Genomic DNA, 14,251 nt, shown 5'->3' with positions numbered 1-14,251 from the left:
TGTACAAAATAGAAGTAGTAAAAACTGGAAACCGTATTACATGTTAGGAAGTAGGGGAGCTCAGTGATTCAGGGAATGGGCTCTGTAGTCTTGAACCACGGGAGCTCAGTGATTCAGGGAATGGGCTCTGTAGTCTTGAACCACTTGTCTAACCTGCCTATCTTTATGTTCTAATGAATACGACAATAATGCAGAGGCCAATAATAAGTAATAACGGAGATAATGTATGTGAGAGGCCAAAATCAGTGTCTAGATATGGCAAGCTTTCTTTAAGGGCTAACCATTATTCTGAATATTATTACTGTAACCACAGAGAAATGTTTCTCTTTTGTCAAGACAGAAATAAAGAATTACACAAATGTTCAGAGCATATCTGACATGTGTATTTTAGGATTATAGATCTTGAACCCTTTAATTAGCAATTTTATAAATTTCTACTGACAAAAATGAAGTCACGATTTTTATCCTCACTTCCCTAAAGCAGTTAAGTCATGGTTAAAACTGTGGTACTCTGCAATTACAAAACTGAAACTTTCGCTGTAATCCTTAAACATTATTGATGTTCTTTGATATTTGGTATCTGTTTTAATAAATTTCTCCAGTTTAAATTTATACACAATTCAGCACACATAATACCTGCCTCTGCACTTCATTTCTTTGCTTGAAGCACAGTAACACTTCAGACTACTTCTGTTATGCCTACATGAATCTTCTATGTCCATTTAGGAGACCAGCAACTTATGTCCCAAAGATCAAAAGGAGCATGTGAGGTGGTTTCTGCCTCCTTCTCTTTTTCAGCAAAATTCAACATAGTCGTTATTCTCAGTCCTCAACTTCTCTTGAACCCTAATCAGGCTTTCCTCACCCACTACTTCATGAAAAGTGCCGCTGTCGAGTACCAGATGACAGTCCAAAGGCTCATTGTTTAATGCTGCTCAGTCCAAAGGCTCATTCTCACCTTCTGCCACCTGTCTGCAGCACCTAACACAGCTGATCACTCCCTTCTCTTTTAAATTCTTTACTTGGCTTCCAGGACCCAGTCTACTTGGTGGTTCTCTTTATCCACTATGTATCCAACAAATATTTACTGAGCATCTGATATGGGACAGGTGATCTCTGAGATGCTGCAGTCCTCCCTTACTGGCTTCTCCTTCTCAATCAGCCTCGCTAGATCTGCCTCTTTCCCTAACCTTTTAAAATCGGTATCTCATGAGTTGCAAGTGTGACCTCCTTTTTATATCCACACTCATTCCATTGGTGATCTTAGCCAGTTCAATGTGTTTGTAAGTCCCAAATTTGTATCTATATCCTGTGTTTCTCCTTAGAAACTGAGACTCTTAGCCAACTGCTTATGTTATCTAGCCACTTAAATGTCTAAAAGAGGCCTTCATATGAGTAAGTCTAAAAACTTTCTGCCTTCCTCTGTTCCTTCCTCAGCCTTACCCACTTCATTAAATGGCAATTCCAATTGTTGAGGCCAAAAAATCTGGACTCAACCCTGACGCTTCTCCTTCTCTCATAGCCCAAATCCGATCCGTCAAGAAAAACGGTCAACTCTGTATCTACAGTATACCCATGATCCAGCCTCTTGTCAACCCTTCCACAACTAACACTCTGGTTAAGGCCCACCCATTCTCTCATTCAAATTATGGCAACAGCATCCTTATTGTTCTACCTGGTTTTGCTCTTTTTCCCTCTTCAAATTGTCCTTTTAAAAGAGGCCAGAAAGATCTTTCTGAAGCCCATATATGTAAAATGAGATCAATTCCCTGCTTGCTATTTCAATAAAAATAGAAGCCTGGCTTTGCTATTAGTGAGAAGAAAAGTAGTAGGAGATGAGGTCAAAATGAGGTCCTGGGTGATCTGGCTTCCTGCTCTCAGCCCTGTGACCTCATCCAGACCTCATCTCCTACTGTTTTCTCTTCACTTACTTTACTCCCCCTACACTGGCGTCAGGCTGTTCCTCAGCCATGCTTCTGCCACAAAGCCTCTGCATTTGCTCTTCCTTCTACCCGGAATGTTGCTTTCCAAATATCCACACGGTTCACTTCCTCACTTCCTTCAGGTTTTTACCTGAATGTCACCTTCTCAGTGAGGCCTTCCATGGCCACACTATTTAAGGTTATAAACGATCCCAACTTGCCAACAACTCCCAGGCCTCCCTAACTCCTCTTCTTCCTAAACATTAATCCCTATGTTTGCCTGAGCACTTGTCTGTTTTGTTCACTGCTGCACCCCCAAACTTAGAATAGTGCCTGGCACATAGTGCTCTGTAAACATTTGTTGAATGAACTGAAAGAACAGAGGCCAGCATAATAGAGAAGGCTGAACAACAGAACTGATCTAAATAAAGAGTGCTAACAAAGCCCACCCTCGCACTCTTTTCCAAACCAAGATCCTTGCAGAGCTGAAATGCCAAAACACCTAAGCTGCACAGACTTTTCATATCGCTCCACCATAATGATATCATCAGCAAACTCTTCAGCCTCACAAAAAAGAAAAATCTTTGTGTATATTTATTTGTAATACTACTATATTTAACCCAATAATAGAGTACTAAATAAAAATCTTCAGTGTTACTCTAGGCAGTACTCTACTTTCATATCTCAAAGATTAATGAAATGTGTATTAGTAATGATTAAACATGTGGAAATCAAGCCATAAACAAACATAACGAGGATGACTTTTAAAATCTGTGTAGGGGCGCCTAGGTAGCTCAGTCAATTAAGCATCCAACTCCTGGTTTTGGCTCAGGTCATGATCCTGGGATAATGAGATCATGCCCCAAGTCGGGCTCTGCACTCAACATGGAATCAACATGGAGACTCTCTCCCTCTTCCTCCACGCTCCCCCATCCACCCACTCGAGCTCTCGTTCTCTCTGTAAAATAAATAAATATAGCCTTTTAAAAAATCTGTGTAAAACTCCTAGTTTTATCTCACTTTTTACACAGTATGGTTCCAGCTTTCTGTATGTGTTCTTAGGTTTTTTTCAATACCAACTAAGCACTGATTCGACCTTCTCAAGTCCAATAAGCAACTGACTGAGGCTGAAGAGTCACCATTTTCACAATTCCACTACCTTCAGGAGACCTCTGTGATCAAGCACTTCCTTGATAAGACCCAGGTGTGTTAACTCCTTTATCTCTTTTATCTTCATCATATCATATGAACATCAGCACCAGGCTGACCCCATGAGATCCATGTTAGTATTCCTATATTAAAGATGTGGAAACATGGGGCACCTGGGTGGCTCAGTGGGTTAAGCCTTTGCCTTCAGTTCAGGTCATGATCTCAAGGTCTTGGGATAGAGCCCCACATCGGGCTCTCTGCTCAGCAGGGAGCCTGCTTCTCTCTCTCTCTCTCTCTCTCTCTCTCTGCCTACCTCTCTGTCTGCTTGTGATCTCTATCTCTCAGATAAATAAATAAATAAATAAAATCTTAAAAAAAAAAAAAGATGTAGAAACAAATTCTCTAAAAAGCTTGGTGACTTCCTCAAGGTCACATAGCTATGGCAGGATGGAGCAGGACCTAAACATCCTCAAGTAACAAGTGGTATAAACCCTAATTCCAGTCTCAACAAATATGAGGGACTGTCACATACTTAAATCTTTTATTATTCACAGAACTTTCAAATTTTAGTTCCATGACATTAACAATATGATTTAAAAGAAGTATAATAATCATGTAGGACTCATGTGTTCTTCACAAGATATCTACCATCTGTAACCTATTCAGATTATATCTCAAGTAAGAGTTTAATTTGGAATTTGTAATCTCCTTCTAGTCAACAAGAAGAAAACTCAAAATGAACCTTTCACTAAAAGATTATCCCCCTTATCTCCAAAGTTCTCAAAATTTTCTGATTTAAAACTCTAAATTATACTTCTCTCATATAAAGATAATAAAGAATGGCCAATTCTGGTGAAATATTAGAGTTGAATAAATAAAGGTATCTAAAACCAAGTCATAACCAGTAAGTGTGTTAAAGGAAATGCTGACCCTTCTTCCTTGAAGGAAGCTGAGACATTATTAGGAAGTCCCTAACATTTATGAGATGAAATTTAAAAAAAAAACAGCCAAAATTTTTATTAATGAATAATCATTGCAGTAAAAATAAAAGGCTACTATTTTGCCATAACAATGATTTTTTTTTAAGTATCATTTCACATGCATTAACTTATTGGCAACTCATATTAGAACTGTAAGATAAGATTAAGAAAATTAATTATTATTCCCATTTTCACATCTGGAAATTTAAGCTACAAGGTTTGTTAACTTGCCCAAAGTCATGGAGCTACCCATTCTGTCTTCAACTCATCCGTTTTTTTCACTCTTTCCAGTCATCTCTATTGCACAGACCTCACCTCCCTACTCAAGCCACCTGCTCACAGACGACACATATTCTAGAAAAAGGGAGCCCTGCAGGGTAGCGGGGGCTGTCACTGGAACGATGGCAAGAAGGAAGGGAGACAAAGATAGCCCTTACTGAAACTTGCTCATTGACCTTATCTAAAGGAATGTTTCTGGGACGCCGCTACCTGCCTGAGCATGGCTCAGATCACGGTGGCTCGGTGAATTTTTTAGGGTGTGCCCTGGCTTCCCCGTGCCCCTGATACCTGCCACCAGCCATACCTAAGTTCTCCGCCAGCCCCAGCCCAGAGAGAGAATATCTAGGCTCCTCTACCAGCGCAGACGAAGGAGGCCTTTGCTTCAGCCTCCGCGACTTACCTGTCGGATCATAAGAGATTTTATTTTTTGCATGTCGAAATCGTTTCGGTGGTACCCTGCCTCAAAAAACTAACATATCACGCCGAACCACCAGACAGCTGGCTCGGACACAGGGAAGCCATAGTGAGTAGTCACGTGGAGCCGCTGACTCGGGTCATCCTTTCCTGCGCTGAGTATGCTGGGAATTGTAGTCTCCCGGCAGCCGCAGACACTGACAATGAAGAGAGGAGGACAGTTCAGGTACTACATTTCCCAGGAAGCAAAATAGCGGACGCTTCAGTTAAGCCTGCGAATCTTGTTGTTCTGGGTGACCACGGTGACCGCCCGTCTTTACAGAGGTACTTGCTCTGGTCACCCCGCTTCGGTAAGGCGAAAACTTACCTCGTAGGTGACCGGGCATTGAGCGACAGGACGAAGCACTGAGAAGACAGTTTAGAAACCGGACTGACGTGATTTCCCCCTCAGAGTGTAGTGGAGGAAACCCAACTTGGGCGGGGTGGGAGGATGTGGGACTGACGTGACAGGAACTCAAGGAAAGGCGCTCTTCCAGAAGTGACCTGGGAACCTGCGACGCTCCAACTGGCTATGAGCTTTGAGGAAAAGTGCGGCCCAATAGGCGTGTGTCCAGGGCTAGGGCTGTTCTTCCTCAGTCGTGACATCCACTGCAAAAAAAACCTGTAAAACCCAAGGTTTTAACCCGCACCTCATCTAAGGCAAGTTGAGATAGAAAATATAACAGTAAGTATACAGGACACTTTCAAGTTCTGATTTCAGCGTTTAGGAGTTTAGTTAAATTGGGGAAAGTAATAGGAGAGGTGTTCCGGGTTTGATTTAAGGAAGAACTTTCCAGGGGCGCCTGGCTGGCTCAGTCAAGCGTGCGACTCTTGATCTCAAGTGTTGTGAGTTCGAGTTTCCTTTCGTTGTAAATATTACTTAAACAATAAAATCTCTAAAAAGGAAGAGAGAGAGAGAGAGAAACAACTTTCCAATTATGACAATGCTAGGGGGACAAAAAGCAATCCAGAATTAACAACAGGGAGCATTTATCAAGAGCCTACTACATGTGGAGAACTGTGCTAATCGCTTTACATATATTATCTCATGTAGTTAGCCACACAAGCATCCTATAGGGTTGTACAATTATTCCCAATTAATTTTTTTCTTTTATTTTTTCAATGATCCCCACTTTAAAGATGAGGAAACAAAGGTATGGAGAAACCAAGTAACACGTCTGTGATTACTGCAACATGCAAACAGAAACTAAGGGAGTGATTATGCAGGTGTTGTTTTAAGTAAGGGTCTCATGTATGGTGTTAAAGTCGTGAAGTATGATGCCAATATTTTTCATTAATTTACATTTAATTAATGTTTGTTAGAAAACCCATGGTTTCAAATATTTGTCTTTGGATAACTGAAAAAGTGTTCAAGAGTGTCAAACTAATGAAAAATATTAGGTAAACCATAGTATGGGTCATAGTAAGATCTGGCCAAAATAATAAAAGTGGTTTGCAAATGATTGAAGTTTGGAGGATATTATATAGAGGTTATTTCCAGTTCTGCAATTCTGTCATTCGAACTATAGTCTTGTCTTTTGTCTTTGTCTCATTTTTACAAATGAGTTTGTAATATTTGACCTAAGATTTCATAAGGATAAATGAGATGATGTATCTTCTATCATTGTGCTTAACAATCGCTTTTGAAATTATATGTTTACCTATATGCTTCTCTGTTATTTCTAACCCCATAAAATATTCCAGGCACTTTTGGGCAATCCTAGTTTAGTTCATTCTCTGCCTGCTCTAGTCTTTATTGCCAGGCAGTTCTTTTTATGTGAAAATATTTAAAAGTCCTTGAAGGGGTGCCTGGATGGCTCAGTCAGTTAAGCATGGGACTCTTGGTTTTGGCTGAGGTCATGATCTCAGGATCATAGAGTCAGGCCCTATGGAGTTGTCAGGCTCTGTGATCAGTGCAGAGTGTGCTTGAGATTCTTTCTTCTTTCCCCACCCTCCACCTCAGCTCCTCCCTCTGCTCACTCTCTCTCTCTTTTTCTAAAATAAATAAAATTAAAATTAAATTAAATCTTTAAAAAAAAAGAAGAAGAAGAAGAAGAAGAAGTCCCTCGGGCACCTGGGTGGCTCAGTCATTAAGCCTCTGCCTTCAGCTAGGGTCATGATCCTAGGATCCTGGGATCAAGCCCTGCATCAGGCTCTCTGCTCTGGGTGCGTGCTTCTCCCTCCCTCTGCCTGCTGTTCTCCCTGCTGTGCGTGCTCGCTCGCTCTCTCTGTTTATAAATAAATAAAATATTTAAAAAAAAAGTTCATGAAAGCATCAAAAGAAACAGAAACTGCTGACTATATTAGCATATAAAATGAAACTCAATTCAGTTTTTAGTTATTAGGCACTAGGCAGCGCTGTACTATGCACTTTACAGTAGTAACAGAGTTTTGGTTGAAAAGCATATGTATATTAGAGCTGATGCAAGATGAGTAGTTCCCAAACCTGACCATTCAAATGCACCTGAGGAGTATACCATTGTTACTGGGATTTTTTTAGGTTCTTTGTTTAAAATCTTCAGTGATTCCTACGGGCAGCAAGCTCTAGCATTTCAAATCCATTCTTTAGAAATGAGAAAATTGCATCTAAGATTTCAAGGTCACACATTTTAAAATTAGAGCTTGAATCAGAACTAGAATCCAGATCTAAATTCAGAATTTCCCCCCTCATAATATAATAAATACACAAAGTTACAAGACACAAAAGAAAAAGTTTTTTTATTCCATGTATATTTTATCTTTTTCTGTTAGCCTAATGGGGAAAATTAATATGTTCTGTATCTATTTGACCCTGAAAAGTCAAGAAAGCATTACAACTTTGTTTTACTCTAATACTCTGAGTTTTAGTTTATTTCATATAAACTAAAAATAAATGAACAATCCAGTCTTCTAAAAGTTCAAAAGCTGTACCTATAATATTGTCTAAATAAACTATATTTTCTAATTCAACATACAACTAACATTATAGAAAATAATGGAGCCATACATGATGCATTTTTATCTTCCTGAACTAAAATAAACAAAACAAGCCTAAAACCCTAAAGAACACTTTTCAAAAGGTGAAGCATGGTATTTCATTTCCATTTTTCAAAAATGTACATAAGGCTTATTTAGGACTTTTACATTTGCCTGAAGGCTGTTGTGATAGACCAGAGCAACTAGCAGAAAGATTGGACGGCCTGCCAACGAGTCTTGAGGATAGCTTGCTGGATGATAGTCCCTTGGTAAAGGACTGCCAGCCCCACTTTTGCAGATTGAAGTGTCAGAGCTAAGAGTTTAAGTTGTTCTGATTCAAGGAAACAGTTTTAGCAATAAAATAGGATAAGAGCATATTGCTGATGGCCCAAACTAGAGGAGCCTCTGGAAACTTAAATAAAAGCTGGTTTGATTAGGAAGATACATTTTAAATCCTCCTATACATAAATAACAAAGCAGCACAAAGTTGTGGCCTCTCCAGAATGAGACCTTGGCATTGGCATTTTGCCACCTTTCCAGTTCTTCTTACCATTCCAAAATATTCATATGCTACTAATAAATAATGAATGCAGGTATTTAAAATGCATGTAGTGCACCGCTTGCCTTATGAAACAAGACTAATCTTACAATTTAAACAAACTAGATAATAAATAGTGTGACTTGAAAAGTGACAAAAAAGCCCATCCCTCTCCCCACAAAAGACCTTTCCCCTCCACACACAGTGGCTTCTTTCATTGCTTGAAATTTAATCACCAGGGATATGTATTGCTTAAATTAATCAGTCTTTTCACTCTAAATGTAAATATAACTAAGATCAATAAACAGGCTCCAAAAGAGTATAGTAGAGCAGAACCCCTCTGTAGATTACAAGTCAGATGTGAGATATTGATGGTAGGAAATTTCTCATATAATAATAAAACACTTTAAGCCATCTTTAGCAATCGTGTAAAAACTGACAACAGTTGAAGTTCTATTTTAGCATTACCTTGTATGTCTTCCTGTGTAAACATCCTGAATTCAGAAATTACACCAGCAGGTAAGATTTTAATGCCTACCACCTGCCGCTAGAGGGCGCTTTGTTTTGGCTGTGCCACGTAGCACTTTCCCAAGGCATTTGGTAAGGATACTGTCATTTTTTCATGTTTTCCATGACATGAAAAGATCACAGCTATGATTCATTTGGGCATTTATTTACATAGTGTCAATTCTCACCTATGTTATAAAAGAAAGTACATTTTAAGTATAACATGAATTTGCCTAGGACCTAAAAACTTTATCATGAGCCAGCACTAGGTTTGAAAAACCCTGGAAAGAGTTTATTTTAAAAGGGCAATCAGAAATTAATATTGATTTAAAAGATGTGAGTGTAATCTATGTGGTATCTGTAGAATGTCTATAATTCTTAATATATTAATATTGTTTTTGTGCAAACCAATGTTGAAATTCATATGCATTTCTTAACATCAACTGAATATCAGAAGACAGTGGCCAAGGAGCATTTGGGTTTTATTTCTGGGGGAACAATTTAACAAAAACACTAGTTAAACATTAGTGAGATGCTAAGGATCCATAATTAATTAGAACAGTTTCTTTATTTGAGTTGCCCAGAGCAAAAATAAACATTCAGCAGAATTAATTGAGGTTAATGAGGTAAGTGCTGCAATAGATGTATGTCCAAGATTTAGAGATAGCACAGAGAAAGTTGTGGGATAGTAATCACCTGGAAGTTCTTGCTGTTTTTCTGAATTATGGAGAGATTATAAAGTGGCCTCTGAAGAGGCCTAAGGTTTTCCAAAAGTCACTCACTCTCTTTGCACTTCTGGAAGAATTGGGAGCCTTGCTGCCAAAAAAAAAAAAAAAAAAAGTTTCCCAAACTTAGATTCTAAAATAACTACCATCCCTTTTATTTTTTTGACTTTACACTTGAGGAATAGTCTTTTTTCCTATTATCCTTGAAATCCTTCAGTAAGCCTTTACTGTTAAAAAGGATTTAGACAAAGAATTTTGCTGGATTTGATGCAGATTTTATTATATAGATTATGTTATATGCTTCGTGTTAGTATGTTTGTTGCATACTTTACATAGTGGCAGCCTTAGACTAGAGCCTTCTTGCAATAAGTGAAATTAAATGGGAGTTAACTTATAACTTAGTAAATTAAGTGGAAGTACTAAGACTGCCTGCTCCCATGGCAGTGAAGAGATCAGGTTGAAAAGCTGTAGCCCAGGCACCACAGTAGAGACAAGAGCCTCTCTGGGCCATTGGTTTACTTCCTCTGTGCTTCAGCTGTGAAAATGGGGCTTCAGATATTATCTGTTTTCGTTATAATTATGCATGGTCCATGATTCACTGTCACTAGGAAACACACCTGTGGTTTGCTTTTTAAAAATAACAAGGATCCATAGATTGAATAAAACCATGCCAGGTGTTTATAATAGAAAATACACACAAAAATACATTTTTAAAGATACTCAGGTGCTCTGTTTTGATTCTTTGATATAACTTTTACATGTTACTTAGTGACTTCATGATGATTTGTAACTTTAGCAGATATATGAAATAGTTCAATTTTCATAGAAAAACAATTTTAATTTCAATTAAATGGCATAATTTAAATTCAATTAAATGGCATAATTCAATTTTAATGGCATAATTTTGCATGATAGGAAACCAACTTACTTTTTTCAGGAAGTTTCACAATATGCTGTCATTATGAAAGCATACTGTTTTTCAATAATGTCACCTAAAAGGATGTTTTCCTTCATGTGATTATTAATAACCAAGAATGATTCATGAGATATACCGACAATCACTGATAGTCTGATAATCGCAAAGAAGCTGTTCTAAAGTCATAAGCCTGTATTCTTGCAGAGTATATAACAGGTGTTCCCTGTGTCCTTTGTATATACACACTCATTCTGTATTCAAATCACAGAAGCAAGAGACAGGATAGGGTCTGTTACCTCACTGCTAATTTCCCTAGCAAATAAACCAGCAGCTGCTGGTCCATGAACCAAGTTGCCACCGGGAACAGGGCACTGTATGCATGGGACAGGATGCTTTCATGGAGTCCTTCAGCAACACGGTTGGGGGCTTTCAGTGCAAAATATACCTCCTTCTCTTAGGTAAGGCACTGCATGAATTATGTTTCAGCTGGTTTTTGTTGGTTTTTTTTTGTTTTTTGTTTTTTAAAAAATTGTGGGCATAAAGTAAATATTTGATTTAAGCAGTAGATTCACTCAAATAATTGAAGAACAGCTCAGAATTTTTTAAACAATAACACACTTTGTTCCAGCAAAGAAGCAGGAGGAATGAGGTTCAATAAACAGGTAATTGTGGTTTTCTTAGAATAGCAATTGTTGTCAGCAGCACTCATAAAGAAAGAAGACTTTCTAAAAACCTAATGAATTTCTTTTCTTTACAGAGTTTATGTGTAAATTAACAGTCTTTAATGTATTTTATTTTGTCAAATATTCACATAGGCCATGAATTTGTGACCATTTCTAGTGAAACTTTTTAACAATTTATGAAAATGATTTTAATTAAAGATATTGTGGTAAACTGTCAATTCTGCTTCATTTTAAATTAACTTTCATGAAATGTGGAAAAAGGTAAGGTTCCAAAATTACAAAAAAATATTGTATACACAATAGGGAGAAATGTGTTAAAAAGTATTGTTTCTCCAAAATAACTTTAGCCTTTCTCTTTGCCCTGTGGTTAGTCCTATTACATTTTTTTCCTTGACTTTAGTCTTTTCTCCTCATTCTCCTCTTCATTCTTAGAGTTTAAGAGTCTTTCTCCAACATGTCCACTATTTTTATGTCATCTTTTTTTTTTCACCAGATATTCTCTTTTTCATTCTTCTTATTTATCAGTTTTAAAAGTCAAGTTTGGGGGCACCTGGGTGGCTCAGTGGGGTAAAGCCTCTGCCTTCGGCTCCGGCCATGATCCCAGGATCCTGGGATCAAGCCCCACATCAGGCTCCCTTCTGAGCAGAGAGCCTGCTTCCTCCTCTCTCTCTGCCTATCTCTCTGCCTCCTTGTGATCTCTGTCTGTCAAATAAATAAAATCTTTTTTAAAAAAATAAATAAGTAAATAAAAGTCAAGTTTGTTTCTTATTTTATCTATAGTAAACAGGGACTCAAAAAAGTCTTTATTCTTTAAATTTTGAGAACAGATTAGCCAAATAAGCAATTTAAGTCTTGGTCTTTTTGCAGTAGTTTAGAGCCTTGCTTTCACTGGTATCTTGTTATAGTTTTCATTGTAAGTGTGAATATTACGATATTACTCAAATGTATATGTAACGTTGTATATGTCCAATGTATTTGAAATGTTGATTTGTAATTTTATCTAAAAAGTGTTTGAGTTTCCTGTAGTTGGTGATTGTTCCAGTATTTATGTTGTCAAATTCAAGCCTACCTAGATTTTTAGTTTTTGAAATTTTTAGAAAAAAAATCCAACAATTACCATGACGGACTTTTTATCTTTGTGCATTTTTCTGGGCTCTGAAAGTATCCTGTGTGTCAGTGCCCCCACTTTATTTTTAATTTTATAACAATAATGATGCTGTCATTTCATAAGTACTATTTTTGAAGCTGGCTTTAAGAAGAACTTAAAAACAATTTGAGAATTTAACTAAAAATTAAAATTACTAATACATAGAAATAGACTATTCCTGAGTAGTTAAAATGGTTATCCCTTCAGTCTTTCTTACACAAATTCACTTTTCTCCATTGATAGTATGCTGTAAAGACCATATGTAATGTGGAAATCTTTTTGTTTTTAGAATATTGGATATCTGATTTTCTTATTTAAAAAAAAAATCTAAAAAATTTAGAGGCCCAAAATGTAGTTTGTAAAGTCTATTCAAAGTACAACTTCATTATTTCCATTTTCTCTAAAGATGCAGGAGTTTATTTTCAGTCAACAATAGTTGTGTTATGCTTGCTAATATCATACCTGATAAAGGGGAAGTAAATGCCAACTATTTTGAGGTACAGCTAGAGGTCACTTTGTGAAGTCTGATGTTTATATTCAATACAGTGAAACTGGTCTAGGGAGTCCTTTGTTTCTGGAATATAGATGAACTACAACATGACTTCCAAGTATTTCTAAACACTGGACATTCCTTTATAGTGCTATTGTTATACAGTCGAAGGGGGTCTCTAAAAGGGAAATTATTGCTACAAAGTTGTATGTTAGATTATTAATATTTCTCCATGTTAATATAATGCCTTACATGCAGAAAGTCTAAAAGTTTTTCTTTTTTATATTTAAAAAGTAGGTACAAGTGAATCTAATAATAAAATTGAATTTTTATGTAAGTCCAGTTATTTGGAATATCTAAAGGAAATTGAATTTCATCAATTTTTAAAATTAATTTCCTTAAGGTTTATTTGTTCCTACAGAGGTTGTGTTCCTAAAATCAATAGTTTTGGTTCTTTAGGTTTTCTCGTACAACTAGAAAAGAGAGCTTGAAAAATTCTCAAAATGAAGCTAATTTTTTTAAAGTTAATATACTACTGTATGACAGCATAGATTCATCACATCTGTAGTGTAAAATACAGCAGTGGCAAGAGAGTGTTCTTAAGATGTAGAGGAGATATCTAATCATCTGTTTATTTACCACAGTTCACTACAAGTAAGGATTACATCATATCAATAGGTTCTTTCCTACTAAATGAGAAAATTTTAGTAGCTGAGATAAGACACAGTATAAAGAAAATTACATTCTTTGCTGATACTCTTATAAATTGCAATCTATAATTTAGCTGATAAAATGGTATAGGCAATCTAAGGAAAAAGCTATTGTAATAGCTGTGCTATCTCTCACTGTCATACATATATTTGAAAAAGCGTATATATTTGAAAAATTTAAATGATACAATTTCATATGATTTGATGTTATAAACATTGAATACATTCAGAGATTTTTTTTTTTAAGATTTTATTTATTTATTTGACAGAGAGATCACAAGTAGTCAGAGAGGCAGGCAGAGAGAGAGGAGGAAGCAGGCTCCCCACTGAGCAGAAAGCCCGATGCGGGCTTGATCCCAGGACATTGAAATCATGACCTGAGCCAAAGGCAGAGGCTTAACCCACTGAGCCACCCAGGCACCCCACATTCAGAAATATTGATAGCAGTGTATTATTTAAGGCATTATTACATGATACAGTTTCTAAAATAAACCAAAGAACTAGTTCACCCCACTTAAACAATTATTGTAAGTGCCATATAAAGTGCTATTTTCTTCTTTTTTTTAATATTATCATCTAATGTATTATTTGCCCCAGGGGTACAGGTCTGTGAATCATCAGGATTACACACTTCACAGCACTCACCATAGCACTACCCTCCCCAATGTCCATCACCCAGCCACCCTCTCCCTACTCACCCTGCCCCCAGCAACCTTCAGTTTGTTTCGTGAGATTAAGAGTGTCTTATGGTTTGTCCCCCTCCCCAGTGTCATCTTGTTTCATTTTTTCTCTCCCTA

At 37.1% G+C, this 14,251-nt stretch overlaps 2 protein-coding genes across 12 annotated transcripts in view; one reads left to right on the top strand and one right to left on the bottom strand.

The window, feature by feature from the left end:
• The window catches only part of VPS50 (VPS50 subunit of EARP/GARPII complex), a 126,289-nt gene extending 121,067 nt beyond the window's left edge, over positions 1-5,222 (bottom strand). For 2 of the 4 annotated variants that reach the window (XM_059171119.1, XM_059171121.1), the window contains exons 1-2: positions 5,112-5,206; positions 4,731-4,941 (exon numbers count right to left, since the gene is read on the bottom strand). In XM_059171119.1, the coding sequence (XP_059027102.1) occupies positions 4,731-4,763 (33 nt within the window). In that variant the 5' untranslated portion in view covers positions 4,764-4,941; positions 5,112-5,206. Of the gene's footprint in view, positions 1-4,730; positions 4,942-5,111 lie in introns of all 4 variants that reach the window. The other 2 variants (XM_059171122.1, XM_059171120.1) reach the window with 2 other exon arrangements.
• The window catches only part of HEPACAM2 (HEPACAM family member 2), a 68,110-nt gene continuing 58,810 nt past the window's right edge, over positions 4,952-14,251 (top strand). For 4 of the 8 annotated variants that reach the window (XM_059171123.1, XM_059171126.1, XM_059171125.1 and 1 more), the window contains exon 1: positions 10,695-10,882. In XM_059171123.1, the coding sequence (XP_059027106.1) occupies positions 10,804-10,882 (79 nt within the window). In that variant the 5' untranslated portion in view covers positions 10,695-10,803. Of the gene's footprint in view, positions 5,095-10,692; positions 10,883-14,251 lie in introns of those variants that run through there. The other 4 variants (XM_059171124.1, XM_059171130.1, XM_059171131.1 and 1 more) reach the window with 3 other exon arrangements.

The sequence above is a fragment of the Mustela lutreola genome, chromosome 4, assembly GCF_030435805.1.
Source record: "Mustela lutreola isolate mMusLut2 chromosome 4, mMusLut2.pri, whole genome shotgun sequence".
Classification (NCBI taxonomy): Eukaryota; Metazoa; Chordata; class Mammalia; order Carnivora; family Mustelidae; genus Mustela; species Mustela lutreola.
This window is presented reverse-complemented; position numbering and strand designations above follow the sequence as displayed.